The 18677-nt window shown below is 44.8% G+C and overlaps 1 protein-coding gene across 7 annotated transcripts in view; it reads left to right on the forward strand.

Annotated features, from left to right (window-relative positions):
* TLN2 (talin 2) overlaps positions 1-18677 on the forward strand; it is a 449658-nt gene that overhangs the window by 371867 nt on the left and 59114 nt on the right. For all 7 annotated transcript variants that reach the window (XM_054451016.2, XM_054451019.2, XM_063652682.1 and 4 more), the window contains 4 exons: positions 2429-2530; positions 7058-7228; positions 12849-12995; positions 17225-17326. In XM_054451016.2, coding sequence (XP_054306991.1) covers positions 2429-2530; positions 7058-7228; positions 12849-12995; positions 17225-17326 — 522 coding nt within the window. The remainder of the gene's footprint in view (positions 1-2428; positions 2531-7057; positions 7229-12848; positions 12996-17224; positions 17327-18677) is intronic.

The following is an 18677-nucleotide window of genomic DNA, read 5'->3' on the forward strand; positions in this document are numbered from 1 at the left end:
TAGAGAAGGGTGGCTTGGGGGAAGGAATACAGGTACTGGGGTGGAAAGTTCAAAAGTAGCTGAAATTTGGAGGGAAAATATCAATATCAAGGTAATTTAGGGGTACAGTGGGTACCGTGCTTGTTTTAACACATCAGTAGAGTAGACCTAGGTAGGTAAATTTTGAATAATTCTCTGTTGTCATATTTCATCAGTGTGCTTTTTAGTTAGTTGGCAAATTCAGCATTAAACGAATGCATTTGGTCTGTTCAGAGATCAAGGATTTTGCCCTAAGTTATTCAATATCTAGCATTTGAGGACTTTGGCATCCTATTATTAATTTAAAGCCACTTTGCCCTTTCTTGCTTGTTTTTCCAAAGTTTAAAATGGAATTTTCCTGCTTTTTCCCTTTGGGTTTTTTTCTATTACCTGTCCAAAGGTTCCTGATTTTTACTTCTGTCTCTACCGAAAGCACAGTGCTTGACTTGCAGAAGGTGTTTAATAAACATGGATGGTGTGTTTATTGATGTTTGTCTTCCTGCCACTGAATTCATTAACAATCAGCTTCCGGCCCAGAGTTAGTATTGCTCATTTTTATTAATAGAGCTGTCTATTTCGCTCCACCTTCACCCTCCTATTTCCAAAAAAAAAGAAGAATTAAGTTTTCTCAAACTGTGTGGGATTCCAGAATTATTCTTTTGAATCTGTTATTAAAGTCTGTATGTATATGCATGCAGACAAGTGCAGATAAGTGTACCACTTGATAAATTATCACCAACTGAACGGGCCTTTCAACCAGCACCCAGATCAAGAAGCAAAGTTGAGGCCAGGCGCTGTGGCTTATGCCTGTAATCCTAGCACTTTGGAAGGCTGAGGCGGATGGATCACTTGAGGTCAGGAGTTCCAGACCAGCCTGGCCAACATGGTGAAACCCTTTCTCTACTAAAAATACAAAAATTAGCCAGGCGCAGTGGCAGTGGCCTGTAATCACAGCTACTCGGGAGGCTGAGGCAGCAGAATTGCTTGAATCTGGGAGGCGGAGGGTGCAGTGAGTGAGCCGAGATCACACTGCCGCCCTTAAGCCTGGGCAACAGAGCGAGACTCCATCTTAAAAAAAAAAAAAAAGGTAGCAAAGATGACCAGCACCCCAGAAGCCGCCCTCATGCCCCCATCCTTTCACCATATCCTCCGTCACCCAGTACATCTTCTGTTTTAACTCCCTCACTAGGAAGAGAACCCTTCCCCTTTAACTGCATGTGCTCCCTAATCGTACACCCTATTTAATTTAATAAACCATCTGTAATAAGACAGCACTGTTGGAATATTCTTGCATTCTTGACTATAATCACATTATGAATGTGAAGATAATAAGTAATTAGCTAAATAAAACCCTTGGCCGTCTTGAAAGTTTCTCTCTGCCCGCTGCCATCTGTCTCTATTTCTCTTTTTCCTTTTTCTTTTTCCAGGGTTTTGTTTTCCAGTTTGCATGTTAGTCTGCTCCTCTTGTTGAGGACACTCTGCCCACATCCCTCCCGGCCCACAGGCAGCATTGTTCTGTGGGAAAGTAGTGAAGGCTAGAGTCTCATTTCTGATGAGCAGGACATCGCCACTTAGGCGTAGTTCACTCAATTCCATGCTGGTGTGTGCAGACGTAAAACGCCCAGTGAACTGATGTGTTAATCTTGCGTCTATCAGTGAAGCTCCTATGAATAGTCCTACATAGGGATCTGATCTTTCCTGCCACTGGCTAAGAATCTCTACCTTTGAATCCCCTATCCCCCACACTCTCAGAATCATCTAGATATCTTGCTCTGTCTCTTTATAGCATGATTCAATTCTTTAGGGGTGAAGAGATTAAACCATCTCTCAAACGTGAAAAGAAAGGTCTTGAGGGCACCGTGTTTAATATTTGCATGCATACCACCAAACACAGTGGACTGAGATCTAAGCTGAGCATTTTCACAGTGCACTGTTTGGGAAGTAGTCCTGCTTTCAAGGAGCTAATCGCATTTTTATGTCACTCTCCCTCCTTGAGGGGTTATTAGTTCTGAGAATACAGCGACCTGGAATGTTCCCTCAGACCCCTCCATTATCTGCCTGCATTTGGAAGAAGTTGTCGTCCCTTCTTGGAAAGCCATGACTGTTCCGCATGTCTACTAATTACATCAAGGAACCTAAAGTAAAGATACCAGTAGCATCAGTTGTCAGGGTTGACAGGAGCAAGAAGCCAGTTGCAAAAGCATCTCTCAGGACTGCTCCTTCTCTCTCTCTTGGGAGGAGTCATCACTGAGAAGGTCAGGGCAGGGTGCAGTGGCTTGATGGCACACACCCAGGCATTCTAATGTCTGCTTTGTGTGGCCTCTCTCATTTTTCAGAGGGGCCTTTTTGAATCAGTGCAGCTCTGTGGGGAGCTGTTATGGGATGAACTTGACACTTCTCTCCTTATCAGGCCCTGCAGGAGCAGCTGACTTCGGTGGTCCAGGAAATCGGACACCTTATCGATCCCATCGCCACAGCGGCTCGGGGAGAAGCAGCTCAGCTGGGACATAAGGTAATGCACACCGAGGGGATCCTGCGAGGGTGTGCGTGTTATCACAGGAGAGAAGGTTTTATTGACTTTACTGTTATCGTTCCCAAAAGCCTGTGGTGCAAGTATTGTGCCTGAGTCCAATGCTGGTTTAAGCTGCAGAAAATAACACTGAACCTCTCTCTGGCATCCTCTCCAGAAATTATCAGTTCAGGATCTATTTTTACCTAAGTTCAGAAGAAAACTTCAGTGCAGTTTTTCTGGTTGTGGCCAGAGAGGTAATTTGGCATTTACAGTCATCCGTTGCAATCGACCTTTGCTGAAAGAAGCCAGAGACTGAAGCAGACACTCCTAGCCTGGAGTCTGCCACCTTTGGCTGGCTGGCCGGCCAGCCCCATTCTGGTGTGTTTAAGGGTACATTATTCTTTTGTGGTTTCTAACATAGTGTCTACTCTTAGACATAATGAGGCAAAGCAGACCTCTCTGGATGACCAAACCCTCCCTAGGTGTCCACTCCAGGGGAGCCATTCAGCTGGGGATTCCTACCCACATTGTGTTCAGAGCCAAATGATATCTTGCCTGGTTGGGGTTCATTTTGCAAATTCTTCAAGGACAGTTGGCTGGTTACGCAGCCTGTGCCTCAGTAAGGAGAGGCTAGAAATTGGATTTTTAACCACCTTGGGTTTCCTAGCATTTTATCAGTGTAGCCATCAGTATAGATGTACATAGGAAGAAATACAGTAGCCAAAATCTTCTTGGCAGGTATCAATTTTAGAAAATCAATATTCTTGCTTTTTCAAATTACAGAATAGCTTAAGGGCCTACTCACCTTCCCACTGGTTCCAAGGAGGGATTTTTAAGATTTGAAATCTCAAAGGCCAGTGTCTTTCTGCCTTTTTAAGTGTGGCATATTTCATTTCTTTTTCTTTTCTTTTCTTTTTTTTTTTTTTTTTGAGACGGAGCTTTGCTCTTGTTGCCCAGGCTGGAGTGCAGTGCTGTGATCTCAGCTCACCACAACCTCTGCCTCCCGGGTTCAATCAATTCTCCTGCCTCAGCCTTCCGAGTAGCTGGTATTACAGGCATGCACCACCATGCCCGGCTAATTTTTGTATTATTAGTAGAGACGGGGTTTCTCCGTGTTGATCAGGCTGGTCTCAAACTCCCAACCTCAGGTGACCCCCCTGCCTCGGCCTCCCAAAGTGCTGGGATTACAGGCGTGAGCCACCTCGCCCGGCTGGCATATTTCATTTCTTAGCTGAGTTTCTTTAAACAGTAATTAGAAAAGGGCTTGTCCATCTGTCTGAAGAGGTTTGCAGGGGTAGGAGAATGGTCTGGACACTGGGGCCACCGCCTATTTGCCCATAAGGGAAACTGAGTTTAGGAGAGAAGCTGGACATTTTTTCAGCAGTTACTTTTGATTCCAGAACTTTTGTAATAGAATATTTCTGGATGTCTTCGGAGGACAATACCCATGTCTCTGCGGATACTTCATTAGTATACAAGATTAATTCCTATGTTAGTGGTTAGCATCAAAAGAAACATAATATATTTATGTCACTTGACTTATAAATTTACTCTTGGCCCTTGGACTAATCCATCTCTTAGCTTCTAAAAGAGAGTTTTGGACAGAGGCAGTCGGTGTGCCCTCTATCCAGAAGAGCCGTGGACTGGGAGTTCACACTCACATTTTCCCCAAGGCTTCGTTGCAGTGCTCATGTGGGGCCCCAGATCAGCAGCTTCAGCAGCACCTGGGAGTGATAAGAAATGCCAATTCTCAGACCCCAGCTGTGTTCATGAAGTTCTGTGGCTTAAAACAACAGAAATTTATTCTCTCATCCAAAGTCTAAAATCAGGTGGTGGCAGGGCTGTGCTCCCTCTGGAGACTGTAGAGTGGATTCCCTAGAGAATCTGTTCTTTGCTGCTTATATCTTCCTGTGGCTCCTGGCACTCCTTGACTGTCGCGCTGATCCCTGCTTCCGTAATCACATTGTCACCTGCTCTTCGGTGTCTCTTCTGTCTCTTAGATGGACACTTGTTACTGGATTTAGAGCCCACCCCGGTAATTCAGGACATTCTTATTTCAGGATCTTTAAATGCACCTGCAAACACCCTTTTTCCACATGAGATCACATTCCCAGGTTGCAGGTGTTTGAATATGGACATATCTTTTGAGGGGCCACCATTCAATCCACTGTGTCCCTAGACCTAGGAATGAACGTTATGTACCAAATACTCAAAATTCTGTGTTATTTTAATGCATGTGCTAACCCATGGAAGGATGTTTCCTATTCTGTCATGTCTCAAGAACTAATGGTGTTAAAGTCCTTACTAAGCTCCCTAAATACAGAGAAAAGCACATGCCTTCAAAAAGCTTTGCCTGTAATATTTGAGCACCTAGCCTTTACTGAGTACTTCCTATGTGGCAGTGAGCGTGGTGAAGGGCTTTCATGTACACTAATCCTCCTACCGGTCCTGATGAACTCTCAGTGCTATTATTAATCCCCATTTTACAGATAAGGAAACTGAAGTGGAGCAATTGGAACAATTAGCTAAATATTTCTCAGTAAGGAACTGGCAGGGAAGATTCAAATCCAGTGATTCTGAAGCCAGAGCTGAAGTCCTTCATGGCCCAGCCATGCTACCTCCATGGGGAAGCCGGGCTCCCATTTAGTTATTGCATTTAATTATTCTCAGCACACAGCAACCACTGACATTTGACAATTGCATTGATGAAATATACTTTGAAAATAATAAAATTAACCTAGAAAACATATAAGATTCTAATGCATTAAACATTTTGACTCCTCCTTTAGGACGTAAAGGACCACCCTAAGCCCTCTGCCCCGATGACCCTTCAGTGCTCCATTCCTTTTGGTGGTGACACCAGTGCCCTTCCTGGGGACAAGGATGAAATCAAATGCAAGTGTGTGGAGCTGCTGCCTGTGGTTGTACAGGCTGTGCCCTCCACAAAGGCATTTGGCCGAAGTGGGAAGTAGGGACCAAACTTCAGCCCATGCTCTGCCCTGGGCATCGCTCATGTCTGCCCAAAGGACCCCTTTAAAATTCACCCAAAGGCTCCCTAAGGGCCGGGAACAGCCCTATTCACCAGGTTTGAAACCTCTCTGTAAGATAACCATAGAGGAAATAACAATGTAAAAATAAGTTTATTGTTGGCCAATAATCATGTCTCACTATTAGCGTTAATTAAGTTTTATTTTTTGGACACGTTTCCCAACCTTGCCCTAGCCACACCCACCCCATCATCCTCCACCCCCTCCTGCTGGCCCAGTGACTGCTCATGTGAGTGGTCTTCCTGTCCACATCCCCACAACACTCATTCTTCTAACATGTGATGGGAAGAAGCGTTAAGGGAGGTGCTGGCTAAAGGTTTGATCTTAAGTTCTCTTAAAGGGTATAATTTAGCCATTAGTCATTACCGCACGGAATGAGGCATTGAACAGAAAAGTGTGATTCTTGCCATTGTATTTTATCTGAGTGAGGATAGATTCTGGTATCTGAAGTGAATATAGCAAAATGTTAAGATCTCATATTCTGCTGCCAGGTAGAGGGGCATCCAAACACCAAATGATAAACTTCTAAAAGTGCAATGCTACCACAGCAGCAGGACTAGAATCCCAATGAAAGTGACAGAGACCATAGATTGTGGCAGCTGAGAGCTGGGGCTGTGGGGTGGGATGCCGCTGTCTCCACCTCTTAGCTGCATGACATGGAGCATGCGTCTCAACCCCTCGAGGCCTCGGTATCTTCATGTGTATCTGCCTCTTAAAGTTGTGGAGGCTCAGTGAGGAAATGGGTGTTAAACTTTCAGCAGAGAGCCTGGCATAGGGGGTGCGCCCACTAGATGTTTGCAACACGTGGCCCACAGTGCCCAGCTGGTAGGCGAGCTTTGGTGAGCGTGGATGGATATGCATGGCAGTGCCCCCCTGGAAAGAGGCCTGTGCGGAGGCAGTGGTTCCTGTCGGGATAAGCTTTTTTTGTTCTCCCAAGTTGGGCAAATCATAAACAGAGCATCTAGCCTGATGTGAAATCATTTGTACTTTTTTTCCAAATCAAGGCTTGTTCAAAATGCTCCGGGCAAAAGGCAGTTGGGATTGGCTTCCTACAAAGCTTTTGAAGGTTTCTTTCATCTCCTGCTTTTTTCTGCTCCCCTGCTACCTTACCCTTTTCCACTCCTCCTTCTTCCTGAGTTTGTAAGATGTCTTTAGTTCTTTTAAAAGTTGTTAATTTAATTTATAGAAATTGACAGTTTGTAAAATTGAATTCTTCTCATATCTAACTCTGGATCTTGGAATGGGTTTCTTAGCACCTCTGCCATATTTAGAGAGATGAAGAACTCCCTGGAGAAAGTAAAAACCAAGAAAGAGTCCATTAATTAGCAAGCACTTTCAGCAGTAAATTGCAGCAGATTTGCCTCTCCCTGTGAGTCAGCCCAGTCCTGTTCCCCTCCCACACCTGACCGTGGAGCCCCTGAAGGAGACACGTGTATTTACATGATACATCTGTGGCTTTTTTTTTTTTTTTTTTTGAAAGGTGACACAACTGGCAAGCTATTTTGAGCCCTTGATCTTAGCCGCAGTCGGTGTGGCCTCCAAGATTCTTGATCATCAGCAGCAGATGACGGTGCTGGACCAGACCAAGACTCTCGCAGAGTCTGCCTTGCAGATGTTGTATGCAGCCAAAGAAGGTGGCGGAAACCCCAAGGTATGGTCCAGGATATCGGGGACTCACTTAGGACCACTAAGAAGCCATCATGCATTCCTGCTGTAATGTGTCCCTCCAGGAAAAAAACACTTCCAGTTCTTGCTGGTGGCATTTGAGCTCCCACTCTGAGATCGGAAATAATCTATTGGCCTTCCCAAGGTTCTTAGGGAGGAAATGAAGAAATATACGTAAAAGTTATTTTTTTCTTGACAGAATGTGTAGACAAGTGTCCTTGGGGAAGGAAAATGTATGGTGTGATGATTACAGGAATGAAAACTGTAATGCTTGCTGAGTCCCTGCTCAGCACTGACACCCAGCTTGCACAAAGGAATGCTCTATTGTGCTCCAGTAAATGTCATTTCGATTTCTAGTACTTAAGAGACTGCAGTTTAATATGAAAATCTCCCATACCAGTTTGCAAGAGGGAACATTTCTTCAGCCTGTTGTGTCACCCAGCTGCTTTAAGTGGCCAAGTATGACGACAACCTGTCATAGGTGACCTTGCACCACATTTTACTCTGAACTTGGGAACTGAAGAAGAGAGAACAGCATATGCAAAGGCATAGGTAGATTTATTAAAGGGTTGTGATTTCTTCAGGAATAGTGAGTGGTCTCATCTATCTGGAACATGCAGAGCTGGGGGACCACCAGGCGGGAGGATGGACTGGGCTGCAGGGTGACAGGTCTCTTCCACATTACGGACTTCCGTCTTTATTGTAAGTAATGGGGAGCCATCAGCAGTCTTTAAGCAGGGGAATGGCACAATCAGTCCATATTTTAGAAACATTAAACTGGTAGCAGTGTGAATAATGTCATGGACTTTCCTTTTCTTTTCTTTTCTTTTTTTGAGATCATGTCTTACTATATTGCCCAGGCTGGTCATGAATTCATGGCCTCGTGCCTTCTTCCTGCCTCAGCCTCCCAAGTAGCTGAGGCCACAGGCACATGCCACCATATCTTGCTAGCCAGCTTGCTCATTTATTTACTTATTTATTTAGTAAGTTAATTAGAGATGGGGGTCTCACTATGTTGCCCAGGCTCATCTCAAACTCCCAGCCTCAAGCAATCCTCCCCGTTTAGCCTCCCAAGTACCTGGAATTATAGGCGCAAACCACAGCACCCAGCTTGGACTTAACATTTTCTATGTTCAGTGTTCTCATTCATGTACTTGGCAGTTATTAAGAGCCTCATTCTGAGGATGCTGAAATATTAAGCTCCAGCCACTGCCCTCAAGTTGTTCGGAGTCCTTTGGAAAAATAAGTTGAGTTGCTGAAGTGGTGGAATAGAGCGAGAAAAAAAAAGAATACTGTTTTGACTGTGATGGAGAAACGATAGGATGCCCTGCAGTCATGCCAGCCCCCTTTGCACCCTCCCCAAACTGGAGGAGAGAGAACTTATCCTCTGACTCACTTCTGGGTTGTCTTTTCTCCAGGCTGTTTACTGCCACATGTCACCACTCCTACCTGACGGTTTCAGTACTAAGAGAATAATTCAAAGGAGGAGTTTTCTGGATTTTTTTTATTTGTTTGTTTTTGAGACAGAGTTTCGCTCTTGTTGCCCAGGCTGGAGTGCAATGGCACGATCTCGGCTCACTGCAACCTCCGCGTCCCGGGTTCAAGTGATTCTCCTGCCTCAGCCTCCCGAGTAGCTGGGATTACAGGTGCCTGCCACCACACCTAGCTAATTTTTTGTATTTTTAGTAGAGATGGGGTTTCACCATGTTGGCCAGACTGGTCTTGAACTCCTGACCTCAGGTGATCCATCCTCCTCAGCCTCCCAAAGTGCTGGGATTACAGGCGTGAGCCACCACACCCGACCTTTCTGGATTTTTAAGACATTAACACATCTGCTTGGACTGTAAGTTCAGAGCTCCTCATGGAATTTTATTTTCTCTCAAGGAATCTCACAACCTCAGCTTCTGCTTTCTGGTAAAGCAGAGGCTGTTACCAGAAAGCTTACAGTGCTGACTGTGTGTGCTCCCAGCCGTCAGAGATGGGGTCTCGCCATGTTGCCCAGGCTCATCACAAACTTCTGGCCTCAAGCAGTCCTCCCCCTTCAGCCTCCCAAGTACCTGGGATTACAGGTGCAAGCCACAACACCCAACTTGCTCTTGGTTTCCTGTGTTCCCAGCCATAGAGCACACACAGTCAGCACTGTAAGCTTTCTGGTAACAGCCTCTGCTTGAAAGTGGTGTCTAGAATAATTTTCTACCAGTGTGAAGTAGTTTTCAGTAAAGCATTAGATGATGAAGTAAAACACGATGAGTGAAGGCAAGGCAGGTGATCACTTCTGTCCCTCACTGGTCTCATTCAACCTGCTGTCTTTCTGCAAACCCTGACAGGCTTAGCCCAAAGTGCACCTGGAACACTACAAGTCTGCTTTTTTGAACCCTTTCCTTAGAGGCCTGATGCAGAGACTTAACCACCTTGAGTGTTATTCTTGGAACAGATGTTTACTAGGTTTTATTTGCTATGTGCTAGGTGTTATATATCCCTGTTTGCCGAAGAAATAAAGTTTGTCAAATAGTTACGGGTAGCTTTGATATGGTGAAAAATAGCACAAGCTTTGGGGTCAAACATAATTGGATTCAAATCCCATCTCTGCCTCTCATGAGTAGATTACTTCATTTCTTTGTTTCTGCACCTAAACAATGAAGGTAATTATGAAGACCTCCCTAAGGTACTGGTAGAGACTAAATGAGATAATGTGCCTGACATAGTAGATATGTTTTTTAAAAAAGCGGCAGCCCAGAACCTGGTGTTAATGAATTACCTGCTTACCGAGGCGTTTGCAGTGTAGCCTCTCCCTCACTCCATTGAACTCTTCTGCGGTATTCTCTACCCCACAGAGCTCCCTTCTTCACTCATCCCCACCCCGCCCAATTCTCTTCTGCAGCATCCTTGATGGGCCCCCACAGATTCTGCCTGCAACACTCCAGCAGAAACGCAGCCCTCTCCACTGTTGGGCAGTTCTAATTATTCCTTGTTTTTCTCCCTCCACCAAAGTTGAAATCTGCTCCCCTGTGGCCTTCTCCCATTTTTCCATACTCCTGTGTTGTCTGTGCCTGCTGTCCTGGGCTTTGTATTTGAAGTGCTGTAATAAAGAAACAAGGCTCCTTTGGAAGCAGACTTCAGACGTGTCTGAAAAAGAATGGAATCTGGTTTTTCTCTTGTGTGGTGCGGTGAGGAACAGTAACAAGGAATCCCTCCGGAATCTAAAATAACGACCTCATTGTTGGGCCCACCGATGCCACTTATGAGATTGCTGTCGGTGGTTTAAACAGGCCTTAATTGAGATCCAACTGTGTCTTTGGGTATCTGAAACTATTGAGCTCTCCTAGCAGGTGTGTGTGATTTGAGATTAGGCTGTCTGATAAAGATGAGACTTGCCTTTGGCGTTCAGAAGAAAAGGCCCTGGGTGAGGCCTGGAGTAATTGGAGGAGGCTTCATAGAATAGGTAGACGTTGAGCTGACCTTCTAAGAATCTGTGAAAAACTTAACCATGAGAAGTGAAGGAGAGCAGGCCTTCTAGAGAATTCATCAGCATGAGTGGATGAGGAGGTAATTTATTTCTGGGATAGCCAAGAGCAAGGATATGCTTTTATAGATTTCAGTGACCTGGTACAGGACAAGTGTCCTTTAAATTGTCCAAGGAGTTCAAAAAGTTTTGTGATTTACTGCTGCCCCCAAAGTTTGCTTCTGAACCTTCCTGAGCCTGCATGAGAGTACAGATCCTTGGCAAGCGGTGCTCCCATCTCCCCCAGAGGGTATACTTAATTTTCATATGAATGTGTAGAATTGCTGGCTTTTTTTTTTTTTTTTTTTTTTTGAGACGGAGTCTCGCTCTGTCGCCCAGGCTGGAGTGCAGTGGCACGATCTCAGCTCACTGCAAGCTCCACCTCCCAGGTTCACGCCATTCTCCTGCCTCAGCCTCCCAAGTAGCTGGGACTACAGGCGCCCGCCACCATGCCCGGCTCATTTTTTGTATTTTTAGTAGAGACGAGGTTTCACCGTGTTAGCGAGGATGGTCTCGATCTCCTGACCTCGTAATCTACCCACCTCGGCCTGAATTGCTGGCATTTTTATGTCTGTAACAGTCATCTCATTCTAAATGAGACTTAGAGAAATATGCACCCTCCCTTTCGCCTTCTGTATGAATAAAAATATATGAGATGCTCTTTCTGGAGAGTAGGTCCAAGAGGTATCATCTTTCATACTTCTATCATCAAAATAAAGCAATCTGCACATTTTGTGTTTTACCGTGTCTGTGCCATGAAAGCAGCTATCAACCCAAATTACCAGTTTACTTCACTCATCCCAAAGAGAATTCTGTGTATCCTGACACCGTTGCCTCAAGGATAACCACCCATGATCAACATATTTTCCATCTCATCCGATGTCATATTTGAAAAACTTTTCTTGCTTCCTATGGCTTTTCAATTCAGACATGGCCAGTTCCTGTGGCTCACGTAGCCTCTTGGAATTCTCTTGTATTTAGAAAATCACCCAATGAGTTCTCGTTTACTGCTTTCCACTGGCTTCTTTACCTTCTCATTTACCAAAGTAAAGATGCAGTATCTTGGCCTTTTGAAAGGGTCTCCTTCCCTACAAGGTGGCTCAGGGCAGCCATAGCCATGGCATGGGTAGACCCGGTGCCTAGATGTAATGCAAGTCCGACCCCGAAAACCTGACATCAGGTCAGATTTTGCAGAGCGAGGGCATGATTTCCTCCTAGACTGCCCTTACAAATGACAAGGCACCTGCAGCCATATCATCCCACACTGCATAGTGTTGTTATAGTTTTCCCCATCTTACCTAGGAGGACTCTAAGCCCAGGGCCACTTACCTAGTTAGCCAGCAGTGGAGCCAGAACTAGAACCCAGGTTTGTCTGTCACCTTGGCTGTTCCCCCTGCATCTTGCTGCTACTTGAGGTATCTTTCAGGGAGCCCAGGACTGCCATTGTTTCATTGTTTTCATTCATTCATTTACTTAGCCCCTACTCTGCTTGACACAGGTGTGAAACACCTGCTTCCTAATATGGTCTAAGGAATGCATGGGTACTCAGGGCTTTACCTGCAGGGCTCCATGCATTTCTCCAACCTCATGGCATATAATTTGTGACATTGTTTCAAAGCCTATTAGGCACTCTACAAATATATTTCCCTTAGAGGTACCTACATTTCTGTAATCCAATCTTATCTTTAGACAGGGAACTGTAGTGTGTTGGGCAACTTTGAAGAGAAGTACATTTATTTTAAGCACATTTTTTCATTATATTATTTTTTAAATGTATCAACTTGTATATTTAGGGACCTGTGGCATTCTCTTTCTACAGTCCTGAACACAGTAACATATAAACTTGGTCATGTCACAAGATTTTGTTTGATATTGCAGTTTTATTTTTCCCTGATTGTAAAAAGAGATCTTTTTCTATTTGTCTTTCTGATTTTTATTTACTTTGCAAACAAATGGCCAAACATAAAGAAAGGGAAGAAATAGAATAGACTGCTGTGCTCCATTGTGGGGGTATGGTTTTATATTCTACTTTTGAAGGTTATTCTTAGAAGACTGAGCACCGCTCTCTTCTGCTTAAGGAAATGTTTCACAATTCTCTTCTCAGGCGCAACACACCCATGACGCCATCACAGAGGCCGCCCAGTTGATGAAGGAAGCCGTGGACGACATCATGGTGACGCTGAACGAAGCTGCCAGTGAAGTGGGGCTGGTTGGGGGCATGGTGGACGCCATTGCAGAAGCCATGAGCAAGGTGGGCGTGGGCTCCAGGGCTCTCTACTCCCTTATCTCCCTCACCCACGGGCCTTGTGTGCTTTTCTCTAAGCTGTCAAGGCTCATAGCAACAAGCCTCTTCTTTTCTTGAAGGTTCTAGTTAATGTACAGATATCCAGTCACACATCCAACATATTATTCTTTATTATTAATGCATTACTTTTGTAAGCCAGTTGTGCCCTTCCTTCTAATTTTACATGAAAGAAAAATATGGAGATGGAAAAGATATCATAGTTTCCTCACTTGTAAGATGGAAATTGATTATCTACTTCATAGGGTTTGTTGTGGGGGAACAATTGCCAAAATGAAATAAAAGTGATTCCCAGCTAGGCGCGGTGGCTCACACCTGTAATCCTAGCACTTTGGGAGGCCAAGGCGGGCGGATCACCTGAGGTCAGGAGTTCGAGACCAGCCTGACCAACACAGTAAAACCCTGTTTCTACTAAAAATACAAAATTAGCCGGGCATGGTGGCACATGCCTGTAATCCCAGCTACTCAGGAGGCTGAGGCAGGAGAATTGCTTGAACCTGGGAGGCAGAGATTGCGGTGAGCCGAGATCATGCCATTGCATTCTAGCCTGGGCAACAAGAGCGAAACTCTGTCAAAAAAAAAAAAGTGATTCCCAAGTGCTAGTTTTTGGAATGGCTATTTTGGAATCATGTGGAGCTTTAAGAATGTAGATTCCTAGGCTCCACCCCCAACCCACTCAATTGGGTTACATTTTAACATACTCTTTTTAAATGCTCCTTGTGGTTCTGATGTCTAGCCAAGCACAGAAACCACTGAAATAGTATATATGCAAAAGCCCATAGTAAACTCTTATAGGCTACTGACATATAAGAGAACATGAGTATCATTTTCTCATTTAGTGACCCATCAGTTGAGTCGGATCATTAGGGTGACATGACTGGAGACAGTTTCAACTCCATATCTCCTGTTCTTTCCCCCAAAGAATCCTTCACTAGTCATGTAAGTTTGACATTCATTAGAAAGAATGCTCGTTCGTCGGCATCTAATTGCCATCCTGTGATAGCATGCCAAGAATTTTAGACATCGTCTATGTTTTGAAATGTCCATTGTCAGATTGTGAATACATTAATAAGGTTTTTCAGGATAATAAGCAGTCTTTAATTGCTAATTTAGAGAAGATTGGTTGTTCATATCTCCATGAAGAAATGATATGCTGTAACTATAATTAGAATAATTATCCCTAGGCGTTATGCAGTCGTTGTCAGCCTGAGAACAAACATAACAAGCCCAGGATGGAATGCTGTGTCTCCCTTTAGAGACTGCAGGCTCTACTTTGTCAAATCGTCCATCAGTTTCTGCTGTGGGCTTCTCATGCTGCAAATGTGGACATTTTGGCAGAAAATGAGTGAAATTTCCCTCTTCTGCAGGCCCTTGGATAAGTCTCAGTAGATTTGTTTGGTTTTCAGGACATCAGAACACCAGAGCTTTGAAGATAAACCATGTACCTTCCCAAGGACATTAAATAATGGAGCCCAAGATTTCCTGGTGCAAATTAGAAATTCAAATGATAATCTTTTTCTTCTTGGGAGAAGATATTTTTCAGTGCCACTCAAATGTTAGGGAAAGATCCCATAAGTCCTAGGAAGATGGACGTCAGATCCAAAGTCTTTCTTTGATGGCCCTATGCCTTATGCACTGTGATGGGCTGTGGACAGAGAGAGCAGGCCCTGCACCACCTGCCATTAGTGGTATAGCCTATGCTGTCTCAGCCAGAGACACATTTGATTCTTCTGGATGGGCTGGAAATAAGTCAGGTGTTACTTGATAGCAGTAATTAGGAACTGCCAGCCAACACAAGCCACAGAGGCCAGGAGCTATTCTTCCCCACTCAGTTCTGCAAAGTATACAATTGGGGTTTCAGTGTTGCCCCTAAACTCTTATCTACCCTGGCCTGACATCCAGGGTACCACACAACACCTCTTCCCCATTCCCATTCTCCCTTTACTCAGCCTGTTGCTGGGGACTTCGAATTAAGTGACGTTTCAGGTCCTTTGGGTCCCTGTGCAGCAAGGCATTAGAAAGCCGACATAGTCTCTCAGAATTTCGTTAATTTGGTTAAAACTCTGAGATACTATTAGACTGATTGTCTGAAATTCTCAAAGCCAGTGAATTATAGAAAAACATGAGTGTAGCCAGAGTTAATTCTAACTTGGATGTGACTCCTGACACTTTGGGGGCTTCCACCGTGGAGCTTCTCTTTGAGATTCTCTCTCGTCATCTGAGCACTAGGAGATTTGGAGACTCACAAGTGAGTATGAAGTAATCAGCTTTCCGGGTGGCCTCGGACAGGCATTCAAGCTCTCGGAGCGTGGATTTCCTCATTCAGTGAGGTTAGTAGGATCCTGTGGGATTTTGTGATGTGGTATCTTTTCTTTGTTTTTGTTTTGTTTTGTTTCTGGCCAAGTAAGAAAATTAAACAAAAACAAACAAAAACTGTGCTATCTACATCACTGCTGTTTTATAAAAGAAAGGTCACGTTAGCACCCACAAAAGGAGGAAGGCTATACTCTCAGAGTAAAGGAAAGTTCTTTCAAATAAGTGAAATTGAAATCCTAGTCACTGCTTTGTTCTTTCTTTTCCCATTGTCCTCAGACTAGTTAAAGGTTCTTTGGCTGGTGGCCGCTGGCCAAGAGCTCTGAGCTGCCCTTCAGCTCCAGCATCCTGGCATGTTGATAGTGATGTCACATCTCACATGCAAGCTCCTAGCATGTGGCCTGAGGCTTAGAAGATGTTCAGTCAGTTTACAACAAGTGAATGAGTATGGAATTCAGTCTCCTTTGACTAGCAGGGCCCCCGTGCCATGATGGGGATACAGCATCTATCTGCCTAACAGGGAAAGCTAAAAAAGTCTAGTGTGGAGTTTGTGTTAATAGTTTGGTGAAAATTATGTGCTGGGCTATGCAGCCACATCATGCATAGGCCACAGTGATGCCTTCCTTTCACTCACAGTGCAGTCCATGCCTGCTCGTGACATATAGCTCTCACTGAAGATACCAGCTAACATTTTCCTAATTGACCACTTGGCCCCAATCTCATCTCTGACTCTGAACTTTATGGCACAGAGCTGCCAGGGAAATCTCAAATACGTCATTGCCTACCCCAGATCCCACTGTTGTCTTCATGATTCAAGGTTCTCCATAAAACAGATGCAGCCTCATTCCCACTGCTGTCAACAGCCCCCTCCTGTTCAGGTCAGGATGACCTCACTAGACTCACTCTGCCTGTATTCATTTCTGTTCACTTTGTCTCTTCACCTGGAATACCATTCAGCAACCAGTGGTGATGGTGAGGATGGTGGTGGTGAAGATGGGTTGCCTGTTTCTTCATCATTGACGTTATCATCTTTATCATCAGCATCTTCGTTATGGTCATTCTCTCCTCTTCCTGTATATAGTTCTTGACCAGGTGTAGTGTTGATTTTTGCTGTAACCATGTGATGCCTGGAAGTTACCACTGAAGGACTGGAGATCAGAGTTTAAGTAACCAGCCCGAGGTTCATTCACAAGCCTTGGAAGCAGATCTTGAATACAAATCTCCTACACCAATATGTCCCCAAGCCTTCAAGGGACATAGTCCCATTGTCTTAGCTCTTCCACCCCACAGTGATCTTGCGCTTCTCTCAGTTCCTATTGCATTTATAGTCAGGTGAGCAACAACTTATTCCTAGTGCTTCTAATTCCTTCTGTTCCCCGATTGTGCTCATAAAGAAGGGTTCTGTGGATAGCCATGGACTCGACCATTCCTCAGGAAGTGCTTCCTGATGGAGAGTCCGCCTCCTTTCCCACCTCATCTTCTGGCACTTTGCGCTTCCCTAGAAGTGTCAGGCTGGCTCCCGCCTCCATGTGCTTGAATTCTGTTCCCTTTTCTTGGGATGCCTTTCCCACCTTTTACATGTGGCAGACTCCTTGCCTGGTAAGACTTGGCTGAAACACCACTCCTCTGGAAGGCCTCCCACTCCTCTCAGGCAAGGCTGGGAGCCTCTCCTTGCCATGTACCCTGAATGCCTTATGTGCCCTTCTGTTGAAGTCCTTATTGCACAAGTTGGGTAATTGAGTTGACACTGGGCGAACGAATCTCTGAGGCCCTCTCTGTTTTTCAAAGTTCCTAATTCTTGTAAATACAGTCTACGCTTCAGCAGACTTCTTCTGACCTTTGGATTCTTTTCCTCTCCTCTGTAGCTGGATGAAGGCACTCCTCCAGAACCAAAGGGAACATTTGTCGACTATCAGACGACTGTGGTTAAATACTCCAAAGCCATTGCGGTGACAGCTCAGGAAATGGTAAGAGGGGAGAGAGCTGCCCTCCCCACTGTTGTTTGCCTTTTTATCCACTGCCGCCGCTGAGCCTGCATATCCCAGATCTGTGTCAGAGAGAGAGCCCAGACCACTCTCTAGCCCCTCAGGGGCTCCAGCTTCTGTCCTTTATCTGTGGTCTTTCTGGCTGCCTTTGTCCAGTAGCCCCAGTCTGCTGCAGTTCTTATCTCATGAAAAAGCTGCAAGAGGGAATTAAAGATGGCTGAGACTTGGGCATGAGGACAGAGGAGCAAAGGAAGGAGAGAAAATGAGAAGACGGGGAAAGCAAGGAATTTGTAGTTAAGGAGAAAGGGGGAGAATCCTATTCACCTCACAAAGAACTTGAGGTGTTTTTAGTAGATTAAAATAACAGTACAAGAGAAGATATTTGGGGATAAAATAGAACAGAGATGAGATTATCTGATGAAATCAAGTTATAATACTTGGAAAATAAGGTATTGCCAGTCTTTCAGGCAAAATGAAACAGTATGGTTATGTAAAAAGAAAAAAAAAATTCCCGACAGTAGAAGGCATAGAACTTTTGGAGGTAATGTTTTGGTTTGGTTTGGTTTGGTTTTTGTTTGTTTGTTTGTTTGTTTGTTTTTCTAAAATGTAATGCAACTAGAACTGTATTATATAGATTCTTAGATATAAATGTCGTTGAGAGATAGTGAGTGCTATCTGATATGTGAAGCAGTTATACGAAAGATGACAAATGTTGTCTCCGAAGAATTGATAGGAGTCCATAGAAAAAGTTTCTCCCAACTTTTAAAGGCTCAGATGCCGTGAGATAAAAGTTCGAAAGATGCCTCTCTGATACTTGCCACATAAGCCTGGGTTGAGAAATCAATGGGCCTTCCTCGCTGAAGTGACCAGAATGAGCCACCACGTGGTTGCTGTGCCCAGGTCCCCTCTGAGTGGTTTTGTCATGTAATCGTGTGTCCACTAGAGGTTGAGCTTGGACCACAAAGTCGTCCCTGGCTGCTGCCATTCATTCATGGAAACTCTGTGATTGTGCCAGGCTTGTTTAAAAGAATTCGGGCTGGGGAATGGTATACCCATCTCAGTGTTTTGTGAAAAGCTGGAGCTGAGCCCAGTCTTGTCCTTCTCAGGGGAGCATGGAGGACGGATCCTAGTCCGAGCCAGCAGCCTTTCAGCACAGATTCCTGTTGAGCAGGAAGCACAGCGCAGCAGCAGTCATGTTTGCGCGGCCTCATGATGTTTTTGGAATGTCTCCAGAGCCAGGTCCTGAGCTGCCCTGGCTTGACCCTAGGTGTCCATGAGATTAAGGAGCCGAGCCTCAGGCTGCATGACCACTCCTGAGATAACTGGCCTGGCT

The sequence above is a fragment of the Pongo pygmaeus genome, chromosome 16, assembly GCF_028885625.2.
Source record: "Pongo pygmaeus isolate AG05252 chromosome 16, NHGRI_mPonPyg2-v2.0_pri, whole genome shotgun sequence".
In the NCBI taxonomy this organism is placed as follows: Eukaryota; Metazoa; Chordata; class Mammalia; order Primates; family Hominidae; genus Pongo; species Pongo pygmaeus.